The sequence below is a fragment of the Culex pipiens genome, chromosome 2, assembly GCF_016801865.2.
Source record: "Culex pipiens pallens isolate TS chromosome 2, TS_CPP_V2, whole genome shotgun sequence".
Lineage (NCBI taxonomy): Eukaryota > Metazoa > Arthropoda > Insecta > Diptera > Culicidae > Culex > Culex pipiens.
In genome coordinates this window covers 193,385,559-193,407,274 of record NC_068938.1, presented here as the reverse complement: position 1 = coordinate 193,407,274, position 21,716 = coordinate 193,385,559, and the positions used below count along the sequence as shown (strand labels likewise).

Genomic DNA, 21,716 nt, shown 5'->3' with positions numbered 1-21,716 from the left:
TTGCTATTCGATTCTGTTATTTTTGGTACAGAAAAGTAGGCTATTTCGTCGTTCAAGAATGACAGGAAAAGTAAGTAGTTTCATGACGGAATTGCAAAAAAAATATTTCACGCTTGAGCTTGAACATAGCCTTCTACTTTGTTTATGTTTACAGCTGTAGTGCTTAGTGCAGTTGTAGTAGCGGGGAGCAGTAGGGAGCATTCGAAAATCACGTTACGCATTCTGTCTTTTCAGCACCCAGCAATTAACGATAATGATTTGTTGATACTTTCATCGTTTTGAATCCACGATATTATCGACAATAATTTTTGTACAAGCAAAAAGTTTTAAATTTGCTTTAAAAAAATATTTTAAACACTATTTTCGCTGTCTTTCTTGACAGAATTTTTGTATGAAAGCTCGTTCCATGGACCCACAAATGATATTTTCTTTAAGGAATGTTGTTTAAAAATTGTAATTATAAAAATTTAAGGACTTTATAATTTAATAATTTAAACATTAAATAATTTTATAATTTTATAATTTAATAAAGTAATCATTTAATAATTTAATAATTTAACAATTTAATAATTTAATAATTTAATAATTTAATAATTTAATAATTTAATAATTTAATAATTTAATAATATAATAATTTAATAATTTAATAATTTAATAATTTAATAATTTAATAATTTAATAATTTAATAATTTAATAATTTAATAATTTAATAATTTAATAATTTAATAATTTAATAATTTAATAATTTAATAATTTAATAATTTAATAATTTAATAATTTAATAATTTAATAATTTAATAATTTAATAATTTAATAATTTAATAATTTAATAATTTAATAATTTAATAATTTAATAATTTAATAATTTAATAATTTAATAATTTAATAATTTAATAATTTAATAATTTGATAATTTTAAATAATTTAATAATTTAATATTTAATAATTTAATAATTTAATAATTTAATAATTTAATAATTTAATAATTTAATAATTTAATAATTCAACAATTTAATAATTTAATAATTTAATAATTTAATAATTTAATAATTTAATAATTTAATAATTTAATAATTTAATAATTTAATAATTTAATAATTTAATAATTTAATAATTTAATTATTTAATAATTTAATAATTTAATAATTTAATAATTTAATAATTTAATAATTTAATTATTTAATAATTTAATAATTTAATAATTTAATAATTTAATAATTTAATAATTTAATAATTTAATAATTTAATAATTTAATAATTTAATAATTTAATAATTTAACAATTTAATAATTTAATAATTTAATAATTTAATAATTAAATAATTTTATAATTTTATAATTTAATAAATTAAAAAAATAATTTAAAAACAAATTTTTTGACGAAAACAGAAGAAAAACTTTGACCCTTGAAATCCACAAATTCGGAACACTTTTTTCTTAACGATGTAAACAAACTTTGGTTCTCTCCATATTTTTACAAAATAATGACTACACGCACTGAAACCAACGAAACTCAAGCTTGGTTATGTTTTACGAATGGTCTGATAACTTTCTTTGTTAAAATATCAGTTAAATTCAGGTGTTCCACAATTTTGGGAGGCACAATAACATCCCACAATTATTGAACAGGCAATTTGGAGGCAGTGTTTTGCTGCTCTGAATGAAAAAATCTTGAGGTGCAGTTTTTTGGTCAAAAAGTACTACTTTTACTATTGAAATAGCAAAAGAATGTCCAAATAACGATGTATTTGGCATGCTATTGACAAATTATCATAAAAGTGTTCCGAATATGTGGGATGACTGTACTAAATATCGAAAATTTTCAAAAATTCAATACTTTTAAATTAACTTAATCATACTCAAAATGATTCTAAAAAAAGGGGAATGCATATTCAATTGATTCCAGCTGATTGCACTTAAATTTCCATTGAAATTTTTAAGTTTTTTTTAAATAAAAACTTTAAATAAAATTTGTACCAGCCTTATCAGTTTATCAACTAAGGATTCAAAATTGAACATTTTTTAATTCGCCGTTTTTGAAGGAAAACTTTATTTCAAACATAGTTTTTTTGTGAATAACGTATTAACATTAAAAACAATAATTTTTGCTTTTCATAAGTAATTTAAAGAATTAAGTTTTCAGAAACGATATTATGTGATTTTAATTTATTTCAGACTCGATTAGCCGATGGCTCCATTTTCAGAAGATAAGATGTTTATGTAAAAAAAAAATGAAAATTTACTATGAAAAACACAAAGATTGTTAACAAACACCGTAAAACTCCATTTAATGTTGACACTCTTCATGTATGAAATGTATCCGAACGAATCGTGCTATTTTGCCACAGGTTTCTTCTATGATAGGGACATTTGAAAGTTGCGAAGTGGTGATGATTGGTTGCTACTCTTCATCTGTGGTCCACGGAGCAATTCTTGGAGGTCCTGGTCAATAACAGAGTAGCAACTACGGGTAGACACCAATGCTATGCTATGCTATGTTATCCATAAGTTTCTTCTTACAAGTCTCCATACAAATTTGAGTGTTGTCCATACAAAAGTGCAATGAAAATAAGGACTGACAATTTAAATGGGCTAAATAATAAGATTTCAGCAAATTTTAAATGCGAGGGCTGATTTTAAAATTCTGAAAATATTTTTTTCAAAAAGATGAAGAAGGTTCAATTTTTTTAACACACAAAATCGGATCCATCGTTTTGAAGCTATCGGCGACTGAAAAAATAGGTCTAACTAAACCAAATTTTCGTTACATTCAAGCTTTGCAAGGATAAATGACAGCACCAATGGTCGGTTATTTGGAAGGATTTTTTCTGTGGCGGCGGTGCTGAATCCCATCTTATCTTGAACAACGTAAGCAGAACCGGAAGAAAGGTGGAGGATTTCTACCAGCTCATGTTTGCGGATTGAAAGGTTTTGTAATTCGATTCGGTTTAGCATAATTCCTCTCGAATGGAGTTCGAATTGAGGGGTTGGAGCAAATGTATGGGACTGGAAATTTGAGTTTGCTTTATTGGACTAATTGTAACTTGGGTATTAAACATCACTAACGAACTTAATCCAGCTTCGAACGGATGAGACCTTGGCGAAAACAACAGGGTATCCAACACATACGTATGGGTAAGCCCATGAAGCTACTCCGACCAACTTCCTGCCATCCACCAGTGGACCTCCGGAATCTCCGTGGCAAGCCGAAATATGTTCGCTTCCAGCACAGATCATCTGTTTGGTCAGATAGTTAATTTTCCTGAACTTTTTGCGACACTTCTCCCAATTCACAATTGGAATATTTATTAGCCGTAAATCTTCTGAACCGAAATCTTCGTCCTCCGTTTTACCCCAGCCGGAAACCTGCAGACACGTTCCGTCCTCGATCGGTTCGTCCTGCTCGGGCAAGTCCACGGCGTAAAACTCCTCACTCAGTTCGATCTCCTCCTCAAGCTCCAAAAGTGCAAAATCATAGTCAATCGATAATGGGTTGTACTTTGGATGCATTACAAATGATTCAATGTCAACTACGCGGCCATGTGCCAACCCGTACGTGGAGTTGATCCTCACTTGAAGCTCATCCGTATCCTTTACTCTTTGTACGCAATGGGCTGCCGTAAGAACCCAGCGACTGGATATCAACGATCCTCCACAGCTGGGACCACGATTTAAATTCAGTGCCACCTGGAACGGAATCTGCGAGATGTCCGCTTGGTAGCCTCCGATAATCCGGCCGTTGCACGCATTCAGGGGTTCTTCCAAAGTACTTGAAGTGAATTTTGTTAGAAACATTACAAGGAAAAGGGAATAGAAAGATTTCATTCTGGGACGGTTTTGTGTGACAAGTTGGAGAACATACTAACTTGCATCAAGAAAGCTTGCTTTACTTATAGCAGTGTCAGTAGAGATTTTATGATTGTTTGTTAATATTCAAAGGCATGGTTTGACCATAACATTTGGCAAAACACAGTTAAAAAGTATGACAAGATTATGCACTTGATTTTTTAATTTTCTAAACATATTACGAATAACGTTTACGAAAATAGATTTTTCAGACAATATTTTTTTAAATCAAAACGATCATTAAAAATTGTATTAAAGTCATGACGAGAAGTTAGCTTCCAACATTCATAAGACCCACTCATGCTGAACCAACCCGAAGCTGTAAACCTGCAAACCTGCAACCCTTAAACACATGGCAAACATTGCCGCTCATCGTTTCGAGCAGGGGGTTTATTTTTGGCCATGCCAACAAAAGGATACTGTCTTCTGGGGGTTTGTTCTCGGTCGAGTCCATGCCGGGCAGGGCGGCGGCCACTCGTCGGAAAAGCTGGAAAGGAAAAACAAAAGCAAAAGGTACAAATTGGCAACCAGAAAGGGAACACAAATCGTAGCATGAATCAATTAGCACTCTCCGAGTGTCGTTTGCATGTCGAGCTTTCGGCTCGGTTTTTGTCCGAGTCTGAAACGAATCGTGTTGCTTTCAAGAACCTTGTTACAATGACCAACTCCCCCGCCCGTCTGGAGTCGCAATTTTTCACTCTATTTTACTGCCCGCCCCTTCAAGTACCTGTTTCACATTGTAGCCCGCCTTCGCACTCGTCTCGATGAACATCACGTTGAGCTCCTTCGCTTTCCGCTCGCCCTCCTCCGTCGACACCTGGCGCTTGTCCGAGAGGTCCGTCTTGTTGCCGACGAGCATGATGATCACGTCGCTGCCGCGCTCCGTCCGGACGTCATCGATCCACTTGGACGTCTGGTGAAACGAGTTGGCGTCTGGAAGGAGGAAGGGAGAATAAAGGGTTAAATTTAGTGACTAAACTCCAAAGATTTATGATCCTAACCTAGAAATAGAATACTTCATAAAACAATTAAGAGTTAAACAAACTCAAAAATCAACTAAAAACGAATAAACAAATAAAAAGAATTTCTCAAACAAATATTTAAAAAATAAACTAAACTCCAAACTTGCCAGTCCGAGCCACGTAGCCCAGTGGTAACGCTTCCGCTTCGTAAGCGGTAGATCGGGGTTCAAATCCCGGCTCGGACCAACACAACTGGTGATCTTTTCCCTTCTGGAATCGATTGCTTAGTAAAGGGAAAGTAGTGTATCGTCACAAACTGGACCTTATCACGACACCTTAGGGAGGCGACCTATGGAATGTTAACATTAACCTTAACATGTTAACATTAAGTTGAGAATGAAATTTCCACTGAATCCGCTTTGTAAATGCCGGCCCCGATACTCTTCAAGGGTGTTCCCCTCAGGAACTGGGAAAGATTTACTTTTTACTTACAAACTTGCCAAAAATGCTGGCTTCAGTATCTTTAAGGCCTTTAAAAGAAGGGAATGCTGCCGCAGCAAAGTGTCGAAAAAGATTGTACATAAATATTCAATTGATTGCGAATCACAACTTGTGCTTTTTCGTCTTCTTTTGCTCGTGGGGAATTGAAGAAAGCAATTCTCGGAATTGAAAAGTGATGCTGAGATTGTCAAAGGAGTGTGTCTTGTTTAGAAAACACTTTAGCTTGCAGTGACTTCCAGAGGAATTGTTTAAAATGTCACAAAGTTGGTGTTTCTTTTTGAAATGTTCAAGGAACATCAAAATGATTCACGTAACGAAACCTAGACGTGTGATAAGAATAACTTTCTTTTCCAGTTCGCCAAGCTCACCTTTGAGTCATGCTGTGAATCGATAGCCCCAATTCTGTACTTATCTAATCTTTACTATGTTATGTTATTGAATTTTGACGTTCCAAATTAAAGTATTGCTGCAATAAAAGCACAAGACTGAAATTTTATTCTGAGATTCTATAGAATTCTAAAAAAAAAACATTATTTTTTTGGGCCAGCTTTTATTCAATTTACTAAACGACCAAAAAAGAGAAAAAAAAAAGCCAGAAAACCCAAGCACCTGTAAACCGTGTCCGGTTTGTGTGGTGGCCACGTCACACTGGAGTAGCCGTCGTCAGGTGGATTTCTTATCAGAAGAAGCCGCCAACAACTGCCGCGCGATTGTTGTTGTTGTTGTTTTCCACATTGAACACACCCAATCAGTTGCAGTGCAGTGCTTACCCGGCGGCGTGGTAGTGCTGGTAGTGCTGGCGTGGTAGTGCTCTCTTGTCACAAGTGCAAATTTGAAAAGTGCAGTTACTTTGAATTTAAAATTAAAAAAAAAAGTTGTCTGAAAATATTTTATTTGGCTTTTTGGTAATATTAATTTGAAAATATTTAAAATAAAACTGGATAAACAGTTCAACTTTTTTGTTGCATAGAAGGTCAATTGTTTGACAAAAATTGATTTGATTCGTTCAAAAATTAATAAAAGAATCTGACTTGAAATAATATAACGACCATCCATTATCCATAGTTTCCTTATGTCAAAATAATGCTGGTCAATATAAGGCTTTGATTAAAATTGAGAAAGAGGCAAAAAAAATCAAGCCAAATTTATTTTTTTCAAAACAAATGCTTTGTACATTGTAACGGAAATGCTACTGTCAACAAATTCAAAATGACTTTGTAACCTATCGCTTGTACGTAGTACAATCTCTGGTCACAATGCTTCGCATAATCCTGTCAAACTGAACCGTAGGGACAAGTTAGGATATTGTAATCAACCATTACACTTAAACAACATACAAAACATGGTATCCCTATTCCTAAAACGGTTAGCACGACTCACATCTCTTTGAGCAATTTTCGAAATACGCAAGAACAAAGACTTAAAATTAATAAAAGGGACTTCGTCATTTTGAATCGTCCTCATTTGCCGCTACCGACCAGAGTCCGTTACACATACTCTGGTCAAACGAAGAAATTGTGAACGTTTTGTAATTTAAAGTGCTGTGAATATCTGTTATTTGTACCCAGCATTCCTGTAGCCGGCGAAATGGTAAATTTAGTTCTTGTATTTTTGAGTCGTGTCTAATTAGTGTCTTAATTGTTAATTGTAGTGTCAGGGAGTTGGTCCCAACCCGCACCATCCAAACTAACCGTCAAGGACCGCGCTCTTCGCTAAAAGTGGTCGTTTGGTTGGTGGTGCAAGGAGGTAACAAGATTGTGGTAAATATTAAAACAAAACGTTAAAGCTAGAAAAAGTGATTAGAAATGAACTCCCTTCACAGAACCTCCAAGTTGGCAGAGCGCGCCAACCCGAGAATCTGTTAGAGCGCAATGGCGGAGGCCATCCGGTGAGTTCATTGTTACCACAGTTACACAAAGCACAAGTACTAAACCAAAACTTAAACGTACAGGTTTTTATCCAAGACAAAGACACAAAACCAAAGACACCAAAACCGTTGCTGCGCCAGGCCTGGCCGGAGGAAGATCCTCCGACTTGACTCGACCACCGCGGGATACACTAGAACACACGAACACACACACACACATGGTTAGGTTAGTTTTAAAACGACGAAAAACAATAAATCAGGACAACTTAAAACGCAATAAACTTGATTTTTCCATAAACCAAAGCGACGATATTTGTGATTCTTTTTGCCAGGACAGAGCGATTTGCTGAATCGAACCAGGATTGTGAAAGGGTAGGTACAATTCTCCTTCCCCACGTCAAATGTGAGCAGTTGCAGATTTTTACATCTCTCTCTCATCTCCAAGAGTCTCAAGTTCTGGTTTTTATTTAATTTTTAATTAATGAACTAGTGGTGGTAATTGCCCCCTAGTTCGTTATTACAACTTATTCATAAAATTTGGTTATTTCTTGAGTGTTGTGTCTATTTTTGATGAGTGGTCCCTAAATAGAAAATTTGTAAATGGCCTAAAAGTACTCTGTTTGATTAAAAATACCTAAATAAACGTTAATCAATGTATCCGAAAAAGTTAACAATCGGCAATCGGTCGATACAAAAAAGAAAAATGCATTACAAACTAGTACAATTTGTTTGCAATCATTTGTTTTCAAAAAATCTAAGTTTCAACGAAAAATATTTTCTTCGAAAAAAATTCTTTCTACGAAAATCACGCCCTGATTTTAGGGACGCTTTTGAAGGGGTCAAAAACTTTGAAAAATATTTATAACAGCCAGCGATGGAAGAATCATCATCAAAATAAAATCTTTTGACGCTCATCCATAGAAAAATCGGAAGGGAACTTGACTCCCCTCTCTCGCGCACGAAAAATCGGTAAAAGGAAACTGAAAAAATCATCACTAAGGTTATTCGTGGGAACATCGATTTCTCTACTACACTTGCAGATGTAATGCCACACGTCTAAAAATGACATTCGTAGATGAACAATGGTTGTAAAAAAAACGAAATAAATTAATTTAAGTGGTGCTAAAAATGAGAATCACAAAAAAACTGGTTTTTTGTTTTTCGGCAAAATTTTTAAGGGGTGGATAAATGAAATAAAATTTGCAAAAAACAGCCACGTTTAACATAAATTTTGAAATATTTTATGAAATTTTATGTAATATTACACCAAGAAATATGTAGCCCATCTGTATGGGAAACCTGCTTGATTGAAATGCTAAGCTCACATGGAAGTTTATCATTTCCACACTTTATCGGAGTATAGATGAGCTGGCTAAGGTGCCAGTCATATCTGTGAGTGCTGGGTTTAAATCCCGTCGGTTTCAACTTAAGAGAAAAAATTAAGAAAAAAGCCAAATTTCCGATTTTTGCCCGGAAGGTTATAATGATGGAATTTTTATCAAGAGTGTGATTCTAATAAGAAATTTAACGATCTACAATTTTGTCGAAAAGTGCAAAGCTATCCGAGACGTTTTTGAATGAACTGATTTTCTTCACATTTAACGTTCTACAGCTACAGCTTCACCAAAGAAAACATTTTTCGCAAAAAAAAATTACATAAAAATTTCACAAAAAAATCTAAAGATTTTTAAACGAGCCCAATTGAGCAGGAAATTGTATTTCAAATTGATTTCAGTTGATCAGACTTATATTTCCATTAAATTTTTAAGTTTTTCCAAAAAATATTATTTTTGCCCCCTGATTTTTCGGTATTTGCTACGGCAGTGTTTCTCAACCTTTTTCGTTCCATTCCCCCCTTGACTAATTTTTAAGAGCCTCATTCCCCCCCCCCCCTACCTCCTCCAATGATGTTAAGCTTGTTGGTATCAATGCATGAATATCAAAATTTAATCAAACAAATCAAATTTTCTTACTGAGAATAAACAAATCATGTAATACATGAGAAATACTCTAAAGTATTACATAATTTCATAAACAAATGAATTATTTATTTTTAATAATCTTTTTGTTGCACTGATAATGTTTCATGCCATGAAAATTTAACAAAAAGAAACATTAAAGTTGAAACATTCTTTTCTAAAACAATTATTTCTTGTAACTTTTGATATTCATTACAGTATTCATCAAAACCTTACAAAAAATCTCAACGTTCAATTCAATAAGAAATAAAACAATTTCATTTGACAAATCTCTCTCAAAACCCCAAATAACATCTGGTGTTCTTTTTGGAATTGAAAATATCGAGAATTATTTAAAGCAAATCTGTTTTAGTATTTCAAGAACCACTCATGCATTACCTAAACCATGTTATAACATCCTGAAGTGAAAGTGATCGCTTGAAAAAATAAAACTTATTTATAAATTTTTGAAAAATGCCGTAAACTCAAGTAAAACTTGTTAGAAACTGTGAAAATGTACAAAAATATTTTGAATAACGTTGAAACTTATTTGTAAACATGAAATTTACAAAGAAAGCAATACATGTTTAAATAAATTCGATTTATGATACATCCTCATTCCCCCCCAGGGGGGAATTCCTCACCGGTTGAGAAACACTGTGCTACGGCTTAACCCTCTACAACTTAACCCCGCCTTTAGACGGGCTTCGATCTAAAAAATCGCCAAAAATCAATTTTCTAACCGATTTTTGATCTGTAAAAAGCATTGGAAAGAAGAACTCTTAAAATTTTAGAAAATTTATTTGTTGGAAGTTTAACTTGTTTTATGTGACTTTGCCAATGTTTTTAAAAATGTCATTTTTTTAGGAGTCAACTTTGGCTGTGTTTTTTACTAACATTTCCTATATTTTCAGTAAAAAGAAGTATGCAGTAATTTTTGTAGTGACCCAGACTATGCCTCTACGCATTTTTTTTGCAATTTAAATGATGATGGTGCCATTCTATAGCAGAAAAAAGAAAACGAAAAATATAACAAAGATGAAGAGCATGTAGCCATACCACTTAGAATGTAAATGAAATGTAATTATTATAAGAAAGTTCAATAAAGACATATTTAATTTCAAAAAAAAAAAAATTTCTATAGCAGAAAATGTGAAAAACATGCAAAAAATTGAAAAAGGGACTGTAAAAACGTGAAAAAATTAGATAGGCAAAATGTAATCATATTAGGTGGTACAATAGGCCAAATACTACCAAAAACAAACATAAACTAAACAAGATAAATGCAAACTAAAATACTAAAAATAAAACAAGAAAAACATAAAACAAGAGAAATAAAGTTTTTCTAGAACAAAAGTTGCTCAAAATGACCTCCTGAACACGGGAAAAATAAATATTTTCGAAAAAAAAAAATGTTGGCAGTAGAGGGTTAAGCCGGAACATTATTGATCCAACTTTAGGTTGCTGACGTATAACGCTACACAGCAAAAAAGTAGTAATCCAGCTGCGTGTAAAAGGACCGGGTGTAAAATAAATTTTGCATTATTTTATGAAATTCTATGTACTATTATACCCTGAAATATGTAGCCCATCAGTATGGGAAACCTACTTGACCGAAATGTCAAGCTCATATATGCGTTTATCCTTTCCATACTGTATCGGTCTGATGGCCGAGCGGGCTAAGGCGCCAGTCCGTACTGTTGGTGCTGAGTTTGAATCCCGTCAGTTGCAACTTTTTTTTTGTGTTTACAAAAATTGTACATGCAGTGTGTAATATTAAGTGTCTTTTTTGACGAAGGTGATGTGCATGCTTTTGCATGCGATTTTACCATCGGATTTTTTGCTGTGTATTGTCTTGTTAAAAACGAAACTCTCATGAAAATACTGTCAGTATATTAAAAACAATACAAAAAAAAAAATAGCAGAGCAATTCTAAATATTTCTTAATCTAATTATTTAAAACAAGCATTAGAATGTAAAACATTGTTTTTAATATTTTTTTCAGTGCTAATTTTGACACCAGAGCTCAACATCAACCAACTGTTTATGGTGGCTCGTGGCTCTGTCGTGGTCGCGCGGCGAATCGTTGAACTCGACACGTTTTTTTTGTGTGTTGGTTCATTCAGTTAATGCTCCATTTTCGAATGTTTAACAAACGAACGGCATTGTTGGAGTTTATTGGAATGTGGTAAAGGGTTCGGTGAAGAAGTTTTATGGACAGAGGCGGAATTGTATGTGGCTCTTTGATAACGGGTGTAACTGGGTGACAATATCGGTTTGATCTACTTTTATTTCGAAAGTAACACTTGTTCATCACAGCTGCGTTCGTTAATTTGGTAAACTCATGGTTTTCTTGAATTTTCTTTTGTTTATTTTTTTTTGTGTTCATTAATTTTTATAAACGAATCAAACAAAAATTCTTCAAATTTCAATCTCATGCCCAAAACGACTGGGAGCCCAATCCTAGCAGCGATTACATGATCAAAGAGCTTGATTCCATTTTGGCCACCTTTCCAATTCGCTCACCGGGTTGTGGTCCAATAAACGTCACAAAAATATAACAATTATCGATTTCGGCAGCTTCTGCTTCCATCATCAAAAGGCCACTGCCGGCAATTCGCTCAATTTGTGGGAGGTGGAATTTTCGGCCAATTTCCACAACTTTTTTCTTCTTTTCCCTGCGCAGGCCACAGTTGGTCGGTGTGTCATTTTCATTGCGTCTCATCGGGTTACGGTTCGATGGGTTCGCATTCGATTTAAAAAGTGCAGTTTGCACCATATTCCAGCCCGGTAAACGGCCAAACGTTGTTGGCACGCCGAAAAGTGCCGAAATTTTTGGAAGGGGGTTTGGGGTCTGTTTCTGTTGTTATTTCGCCGCACGCTGCAATCACGATGCGACGATGACCGGCGACAACGTGTGTGCAATGAATTGGGTTTAAATTGTCGACAATTTTTGCTCTTTGGGGCGGATTGAAAATGATTGGTTGAACGATGAATTGTGGTTAAACGTGGATAGAGATGGTCAAGAAATTTTATTTGAAATTAATTTCAATTAATTAAAATATGGTTTGCAAATGAGGCATTGTTGTTATATATTGAAACAAAGATTTTTTTTTCAGACATGTATTTTTGTATTTTCCTTAATCTTTGAGAACAAATTTCTGATCAATTTGGTGTCTTCAACAAAGTTGTTGGTTCGGATTAACCCATTTTTTATTTCACTTTTTAATACACAAAAAAGTAAATTTGGCCAAAAACACTATTTGCAAAAAGATTTATTTTTTACCTTTTAAAGAAAACCAACAAAGATAATTTTAGAGCTATAAACCAGATAGGGCAAAAAATTAGATGTAAAATAGAATTTGGCATCCAAAGTACATTTCACGATTACTTTTTAAAAACAACCAATGCGCCATAGGCTCCTTCCTTATGCTCATGGGACTTTTTGAATTAAATGAAGCATTTTTGAGAAAATAAATGTTTTATTTTTGCGAAAATTTTGTGGTTTTCAGGTTTTTTTTATTAATTTTTGCCTTATAGACTTTTCGCAAAATTTTCAGAAATTTCCGATAAAATATTACCAAATTTTTTATTTCAAAACTGACATTTGAAAATGTCCTAAGCAAGCATCTTTAAACATTTCAAATGTGTGTCTAGGACTTAAAATTTCGATAGTATTTAATTTATTTTATTGTATTTAAAACATAAAAAAACGTTTTTTTTCTTTTTTAGACATTGACAATATGATCGATAAATGAGGTATCGACATTTAAAAATGAGTGCTATTTGGGTTAATGAAAAAATAAATTATTTTTCTGTTTTTTGTGTGGCTGTATCTCAACAACAAGAGGATAAATCTTCAATGTTTTTGGACAAATGTATATGATATCTAAACTTTTCAAATAAAAATTTTTTTCAGACTCCACTTGGGCACCAATAAGAACTACTGAAAACCGATAATCAGCTAGATTTACACTAGAATCCAACTTTTGTTGGATTTACCTAGAAAACGGGACATTGTAAATTACTTTTTGATTAAAAATTCGATTTTCCAACTAAAACTGAAGTAAGTTTTTTTCAAATGGACCATGTTTTTGAAATTTTCCAAAAATTATGATTTTTCCAATTGCATTGATAATTTCTAATTCTCAAAACTTTAAAATAAAAAATATAATTTTCAAAGATGGTGTTTTCGCTTAAATTGTTATTCTTCTGTATTGATAAAAAGTTAAATAAACATTCGATGAACATTTCTCATAGTGTAACCATTTTTCCTAATCAGGTGAAATGAAAAAAAAAAAAAACGCCAACCTTCACCATAATATGTTTGTTTTAATTTTATAAATATGCTGTAGTTTCCCATTTTAGAGCAACAGAGAAAAAATATTGGTAATTGTTTTTTTTTTGTATGGACAACTGTCTCGAATTTCTAAGAAAAATGTCCACGTGGTTTATGAATGGCCCCTTAGAGGGGTTAATATTAGCCTTTCTCCTCCTATTTTTTTACCAAAAAATCTTGATCCTGGGTTTTGAAAGGCAATTTGATGGTCTCCTAAATATTTAAAATAAACAAAATAACAAAGATACGTATTTTGAGCATTTCAACTTTGTTTTATAAAACTTAAACAAATTATACGCTGTTTAGCTTTGCAACAAGTTTTGCAAGTTTTATCGAGTTTTCAGTTGAGTTTGTGTCTTTTTTTTTTTTTGGAAAATTCATCCCAATCATAAATCATGTAAAAATTCTTTTTGTGGACGCTTTTCAGATTCCCAAATCCATTGACATAGTCAATTAAAAATAATGTTCCACGGATAACTGATTAAATTAGAAATAAAATAAAAATCACGCATCACTTGCAGACACTTTAGCCATGATGTATTCGTACACGTGAACGAGTAAGTCGAGCACATTTGGGGACAGCAAATTGAGAAAAACCGCAGAACAAATTGAAAGTCATTTCCTTCCCCCCCGCTGATGATTGCTCGCACCAGATTTCCCAGACTTTTTTTTTGTTATTTCAGTGGGGAGTTGGTCTGTCTGCAGACCAGGAAGTATGCTTGGTTGAAGCGGACAGAAAACTTTTTTTAAAGTGATTAATTCGTACGGTGAACTCTGAGGGAATGTTGGGGACCCCAAAAATTTGTTTGGTAGCAAAAAAAATCATTAAAAAACAGAAAAAATTAATTAAATCAAGAATACTCACTTGTAATATCGTACACGACTACCGCCACGGTCGAGTCCCGGATGTACGAGGGTATCAGCGATCGGAACCGTTCCTGGCCGGCGGTGTCCCACAGCTGTAATCTCACTGTTCGGTCCTCGAGGTACATCGTTTTCGACAGGAAGTCTATTCCGATGGTTGCCTTTTTGGTGGAGAGAAGAAAAAAAGAAATACCAAATTAAATTCGTGCTTCAACAAACTTTCTTTTTTCTTTCCCGGTGATTGTTTCGTTACGACAATCCAGGTAACGAATCCCCATCAATTCTGAGTTTCTACGAGAAGAACGCCTCGTCGTTCCGGGCTGTCACTTCTCGCGGGAAGTATTAAACAACCATTTCAATGCATAACAAAGTACTTCGAGTAACTTAGGCCAAATTTAACCAACTGACGTAGGCGACACTTGAAAGGATACCATTCAATGTGCTTCCTAGAAAGGACTCTGACAGCCTCACGATTTTACTCCGGTTCGTACCGTCGCTGTGGTGGCGCTTCACTTTCTATAACCATAAATCTTGCAAATTTATGTGCAAACATCCGAGCGTGCGTCAAGCCTGGTGTGCGTGACGGTACCGCAAACCCTTGAAACAAGGAGGTTTTGACCGGTTTCTACAGGGTTGCGTTCAAATGTGTGTGTTTCAGGATATTTTCGTCCTCGTTTTCCCCCCTATCAACACCTGTACACTGGCCAGGTTGACGATTATACCGGTTGCAGGGTGGCGAATTGTTTTTCTATTGCCAAATTCTGAGTTTTTAAAAAGATTACCTAATAATTTGTGTTTTTACAGTTTATCCTTTAAACACTATAATAAAAATGATTTTGAGGATATTTGAAAAAATAATAAGTTCAACTATTTACGATAAAAAAGTACAGCGATAAATAAAAAAAAGGTAAAATAAAAAAAAACATATTTAAAATTAAAAATAGCTTCAAAAATTCGATAAAATTTAAGTTTTCATGCAGTAATAGATCCTCAAATTATCGAATTGTTATAGGTTTGATGGGTTGTCTTGTTTCATTAATTCCGGAAATATTTTTTTTCTTGTCATCCAATGGTTTTATTGTTTAGAAATGAGCAACTCTCTACGATTTCGACCATTTTTATTTTTTGTATTTTTTTATTTGGCTCAAACTTTGTGGGGGCCTTCCCTATGACCAAATAAGCTATTTTGCGTCATTGGTTCACCCATACAAGTCTCCATACAATTTTGGCTGCTGTCCATACAAAACTGGTAAGTAAATGTTTAAACAGCTGTAACTTTTGAGTGAATTTTCTGATCAATTTGGTGTCTTCGGCAAAGTTGTAGGTATTGTTGAGGACTTTTGAGAAAAAAATAAGTACACGGAAAAGAAAATTTGCAGATTTTTTAATCAACTTTTTTTTTACTAAAACTCAATTTCCCAAAATACGTATTTTTTTGATTTTCGATTTTTTTTAATATGTAGAGAAACATGATCAAAAAATCTACCGCCAAGTTATTATTTTTTGAAAAAATAGTGATTTTTGGAAAAAAAATCGAAATTTTATGCAAAAACAAATTTGACGTTATTTTTTAATGCAAAATTGAATTTGCGATCGATGTCTACTTTACAGATTTTTTGATAAAGGGCTCCGTTTTCAAGATATAGCCACCGAAAGTTTGATTTTAGCGAAATATTTGCAGTTTGCCGATTTTTAAAGATAGTGACCATTTCTAAAAATATATTTTTTGAAAAGTTCAGAAAATTTGCTATAAAATTGTCTAAGAGACATTGAAGATTGGACCTCGGGTTGCTGAGATAGAATCGCTTTAAGAAAAAGAAACACGAAAATTGAAGTTTTCTAAATCTCACCAAAACAAAGCATCATTTTATAATATCGATATCTCAGCAACTAATGGTCCGATTTCAATTTTAAAACATGAAATTTTCCGATCCTTTCGAAAAAAATTTTTTTTGCATAATTTTAAATCAAGACTAGTATTTTAAATGGGCGTAATATTCAATGTTTCAATGTTTTTTTTTAAACTTCAACGGAAGTAGAAGCGCATCTAATCGTGAAACTTTTTATATAGAAATGCATTTTTATTTAAGTAAATTGAAAAAAAATGTTCGAAAACTAATGTAACAATACAATTTCCTTCAAACTCTTTTACAGAAAAATATAAATGAAAACAAATGTCCGTTTTTCAGTAATTACAATACACTTTTTGTGTATGCGTAAGAATGTTAAAATATTGTTTTTTTTTTTCATAAAACAGCCAATTTGAATTTTGTATCAAACTTTTTATTATTGTTTTGTAAACCTTAGCTGTTCAATCTTCTTTCGTAAAGTTTTGTGTTCAGTAAGACATTTAGCGAAATTGTTGTTCTACAAAAAACTTTTGCTTTATTCTATGTATCACTCTTTTTATGCACAATGATTTGTGTGTGTGTGTGTGTGTGTGTGTGTGTGTGTGTGTGTGTGTGTGTGTGTGTGTGTGTGTGTGTGTGTGTGTGTGTGTGTGTGTGTGTGTTATAATATCAGGCCTATTTTTGTGTGCTGCTTGCTGTAGATAAAAATAAATCGCTAAAAATATTTTTAACAGAATTTTTTAGCAGATAATTTATCAAAGAAATGAAATTTTTAAAATTTTCATCTGTTTTTTTTATTTTGGCCGGCTTTGCGTTGCTGTACATCTGAATTTCATAAAAAATCCAAAATATTTTTGAACAAGCCCAAACATTCTAAATTTGATCATCAACACATAAAAATGATTTGTAGAATATAAATAATTTTAACTTTTTTTAACATTAGCTTAAATAAATGTTAGCAACGGCCTTAAAAAATCTGTTTCTTTAGAAAGATTTTAGTTTATTTTGTCGATTTGGTGACTTCGGCAAAGATGCAGGTGAGCAATTCTCTACAGAATCGGTTTTTTTTTAATTTTGATTTTTGTTTTTTTTAATCCGGCTGAAACTTTTTTGGTGCCATCGGTATGCTCAAAGAAGCCATTTTGCATCATTAGTTTGTCCATCTTAGCAACTAATTTTTGCGACCAATATTTCGATTTAAAAAAAAATCAGTTGATTCAAAAATTCAAAAATTGTTTCAAAAATTCAAAACTCGGTCAAAGATTTTTTGCACAACCTGAAAATTTCTTAAAAGTTGGCATTTTATGTCCCCTAAAACATATAAAAAATAAAAATAGTGTTTTTTTTTGCAAATTAAGCTTTAATGACAAAAAGTTAAATTAAAAATCACTTTATTTGATTGATTTAAATTTCTATTCCTCGACCTTAATCAGAGCCGAGTTACCAAAACCTCTAATGAATTTTGTACCAGCCTAATTACAATAAAAAAAAAGTCAAAGTATTTCCCTAGACATAACCGGAATGACGTTGAAAAACGTAGTTAATGTCAGTTTAGTAAATATCGAGCTCAACTAGAACAATTTTTTTTTGTTGAAAACCAAGTTTCATTACCTACATAATTTTGTATTATCTTTGTTTTGTTTTATTTTATTTTACATTTTTTTCAATTTTATTATGCATTTATTGTTTAGATCTTGTATTTTTTTAAAATAACATCAACTTATATTATAACCGGTGAATAAATATTGAGATAGTTTCATTCGATTATCCGAAGTCCCATACAAACCTTCGGATAATCGAGTCTAGACTTACAAAAGAAATACTTTTGAATTCTTTTTGAACAAAAGTAATAAAAATGTCAAAACACGGCAAATGCTTTTGAAGTTAAAAAAAATCGTTTAAAAAGTTTTTTTAAAGTAAATCCTTAGATTTCAAAAATATTCAGTTCAACTTTTTAAAGTGATATTGTTTGCTTTTCCAAGTCAAGTTGCCACCACCACCACAAAAGAGCCATTACACGACATAAACAAAAGTTGGCTTCAACAGAAAAAGAAAAAAAGTCTTCAAATTCGCAAACAAACCACGTCCGGGGACACACCCGGAACACAGTTCCCTCTACCCCTCACCCTCAAACCCGCTGTCTAATGCAATCAAATATAGATAAAAGTGAATCATACGGTCGTACACTAAACTGTTCCGGGAATTGCTTTCGGCACCTCGTCTTCCGGTGCCGGGTTGTGCGTGCGTGTGCGTCCTCTGTCTGGCTGGGATATGTATTCCGAAAAAAAAAGAAGTGGAAAAGGAAGAAAGATCCCCTACGGGGTGGAGTCTGGCGGTGCTGAATCCCATCAGGTTAATGTATTTATTGGAAAGGATGATTGGCTTGAAGAACGTAAGCCGAACCGGAAGAAAGGTGGAGGATTTCGACCAGGCTCATGTTTGCGGATTGGAACGCTCTGTAATTCGATTCGGTTTAGCATAATTGCTCGCGAATGGAGTTCGGATTGAAGGGTTGGAGCGAATGTATTGCATTAGAAATTGGAGTTTTCTTTATTAGGGCCAATTGTTACTTGGGTATTAAACTTCACTGACGAATTTAATCCAGCTTCGAACGGATGAGACCTTAGCGAAAACTCCTGGATATCCAACACAAACTCCTGGGTTGCCCCATGAAACCACTCCGATCAACTTTCTGCCAACCACCAGTGGACCTCCGGAATCTCCATGGCAAGCCGAAATTTGTTTGCCACCAGCACAGATCATCTGTTTGGACAGATAGTTAATTTTTCTGAACGTTTTGCGACACTTCTCCCAATTCACAACCGGAATATTGATTAGCCGTAAATCTTCAGAACCGTAATCTTCGTTCTCCGTTTTACCCCAGCCGGAAACCTGCAGACATGTTCCGTCCTCGACCGGTTCATCCTGTTTGGGCAATTCCGCAGCGTAAAACTCCTCACCCAGTTCGATCTCCTCTTCAAGCTCCAAAAGTGCAAAATCATAGTCAATCGATAATGGGTTGTACTTTGGATGCATTACAAATGATTCAATGTCAACTACGCGGCCATGTGCCAACCCGTACGTGGAGTTGATCCTCACTTGAAGCTCATCCGTATCCTTTACTCTTTGTACGCAATGGGCTGCCGTAAGAACCCAGCGACTGGATATCAACGATCCTCCACACTTGGGACCACGATTTAAATTCAGTGCTACCTGAAAAGGAATCTGCGAGATGTCCGCTTGGTAGCCTCCGATAATCCGGCCGTTGCACGCATTCAGGGGTTCTTCCAAAGTACTTGAAGTGAATTTTGTTATGAACATTAGAAGAAAAATGGAAAAGAAAGATTTCATTCTGGGACGGATTTGTGTGACAAGTTGGAGTACAGACTGACATGTTTCGAGAAGCTTGCTTTACTTATACCAATGTCAATTGAGATTTTATTATTGTTAGTTAATATTCACAGTCATGGTTTGACCATAATAATTGGCAAAACACAGCTAAAAAGTATGACAACATTAAGCATCGATTTTTTTAATTTGATATACAGATTTTTTTGAGTCCTTCAGTAGTTATATCCAGTAGTTTAGGCAAATAGTTGCAAAAAGTATTTTTTTCAGCACAAAAATTAACTTTTGCAACGAGTTCCATACAACATTTTTTTGCAATTCCGTAAACACCTTTTGAATTGAATTATAAGTCAAGTTTCCATGTAAAAAAACAGTAAAAATTTATGTAAATTTGGAAGGTTACCTCCTATAGGATGTAATTTTACCTCAATTTAGACTGAAAAAGTTAAATTACATCAGAAAAGTGGCAAAATTACACCTTTTCATAGATGTACCCCTTCCCAGATGAAATATTACCATGATTTTTAATTAAGTGGTCCTGAAACGCAAATAAATAAATAAAACATGATTGTTTTTACTGTGTAGTCAATACATCGTTTAAATCAAAACAATACTGAAAAGTATTACTTTTAAAAAAAAGTACTGAAAAGTTCTACTTTTCAACATCAATATCAGTGCTGAAAAGAAGATTTTTTTAGCACACAGAAAATTTATGTCGTCGATTTTTAAATTGGTATTTTTTTAACAAAGTAAAACATTAGTATTATGAAGATTATTATTGTTGTGTTCGTTTTGAGCCATAGATTTGTACGGACAAACTTTTTGCCGGAGCGCTAAAATTTTTTGAAAAAGGTTTTTTTTTCAAATAGGAATTTCACTTTTTTAATCTAAAATTAAATTTAAAATCAAATAGTAAATTACAGGAATTTAGATCAAATGCACCGTTTTCGAGAAATACCGCTTAAAGTTTACACATTAAAAAAATGTTTAAAATTCGAAGGTGTAAATTTTTACGTTTAATATTGGCTCTTTTATGATATAATATTACTTCAAAAAAAGCTAAGTAATCCACTTTAACGACCCCGGGGTCTTTTGTGGTCTCTGTTGCAAGTTTCTGCTCATTTCTAGGCGTCCGAAGGTTATGTGTGGTGAGTCACTCAAAACCTCTTTTACGCTAATGGACCGACGTTTTACTTCCCCATCCGATAGAAGGCGTGGTCAGGCAAATCTCGTCTCGAAAAATGCCACCGGGTCCGTCTGGGATTGAACCCAGGCCATACTGGGGTTTAGAGGCTACCACGCTAACCACTGAACCACCTGACCCGGTCAATGTAGTCAATACATCGTTTAAATCAAAACAATACTGAAAAGTATTACTATTTAAAACAAGTAAACTGAAAAGTTCTACTTTTTAACATCAATATCAATGCTGAAAGAAGATTTTTTTAAGCACACAGAAAATTTATGTTGTCGATCTTAAATTGACATTTTTTTTAACAAAATAAAATAAATGTCTCAAAATTGGTATAAATAAACTTTAAATTTTTGTTGTGTTTGTTTTGAGCCATAGAGTTGTACGGACAAACATTTTGCCGGAGAGCTAAGATTTTTTGAAAAAAGTGTTTTTTTTTCAAATAGGAAATTCACTCAAAACTAATTTGAACGTAACTTTTTATTCAGAAATTAAATTTGAAATCAAAAATAAAATTACAGAAATTTGGATCAAATGTACCTGTTAATTACGGATGCTGGCCGATGCAGTGAAACACGCAGATGTACAACGAAAACACAACAACTTTTATTTGTCACAAAATACAAACAAATATCTTCACTGCACCAAGTCCAGTCTGTGGACGAGGGTGCGAGGAGTGCGATGTGATCGCAACGACGGTCTAACTGTTCTGATTCTGCTGCTGTACAGGACCAGCTGATCGATGCGAATTAGCGTAGAAAGGCTCGGACAGGCAAACTATTGTCTTTGCCTAATCCGACGACGATCAGCTGGTTGAGTCTAGCAGCAGAAATGCAGACACTGCACTATGGGTGCAGATAATGAATTTGGTGGTCAAAATTGTGGAAAGTAGTCCAATGTGTTTTGAACAGTACCGTTTTCGAGAAATACCGCCTAAAGTTCACACAGTAAAACATGATTAAAATTAAAAGGTGTAACATTTTGAGGTT

General features: G+C 33.4%; 3 protein-coding genes across 4 annotated transcripts in view; all 3 read right to left on the bottom strand.

Annotated features, from left to right (window-relative positions):
* The window catches only part of LOC120415213 (ras-related protein Rab6), a 62,570-nt gene that overhangs the window by 7,672 nt on the left and 33,182 nt on the right, over nucleotides 1-21,716 (bottom strand). For both annotated transcript variants that reach the window (XM_039576671.2, XM_039576672.2), the window contains exons 3-5: nucleotides 14,339-14,498; nucleotides 4,574-4,779; nucleotides 4,267-4,333 (exon numbers count right to left, since the gene is read on the bottom strand). In XM_039576671.2, the coding sequence (XP_039432605.1) occupies nucleotides 4,267-4,333; nucleotides 4,574-4,779; nucleotides 14,339-14,498 (433 nt within the window). The remainder of the gene's footprint in view (nucleotides 1-4,266; nucleotides 4,334-4,573; nucleotides 4,780-14,338; nucleotides 14,499-21,716) is intronic.
* On the bottom strand, nucleotides 3,000-3,954 carry LOC120415210 (trypsin 5G1-like). The gene has a single exon (XM_039576666.2). The coding sequence runs from the start codon at nucleotides 3,823-3,825 to the stop codon at nucleotides 3,052-3,054; it is 774 nt and encodes a 257-aa protein (XP_039432600.1). The 5' UTR covers nucleotides 3,826-3,954; the 3' UTR covers nucleotides 3,000-3,051.
* Nucleotides 18,744-19,585, bottom strand: LOC120415211 (trypsin 5G1-like). Its single transcript, XM_039576667.2, has one exon. It carries the CDS (start codon nucleotides 19,536-19,538, stop codon nucleotides 18,765-18,767), a length of 774 nt encoding a protein of 257 aa, XP_039432601.1. The 5' UTR covers nucleotides 19,539-19,585; the 3' UTR covers nucleotides 18,744-18,764.

What these genes read in the sequence shown, in the direction of transcription:
- LOC120415210 (XM_039576666.2), bottom strand. Translation starts at nt 3,825, where the DNA reads ATGAAATCTTTCTATTCCCTTTTCCTTGTAATGTTTCTAACAAAATTC.
- LOC120415211 (XM_039576667.2), bottom strand. Translation starts at nt 19,538, where the DNA reads ATGAAATCTTTCTTTTCCATTTTTCTTCTAATGTTCATAACAAAATTC.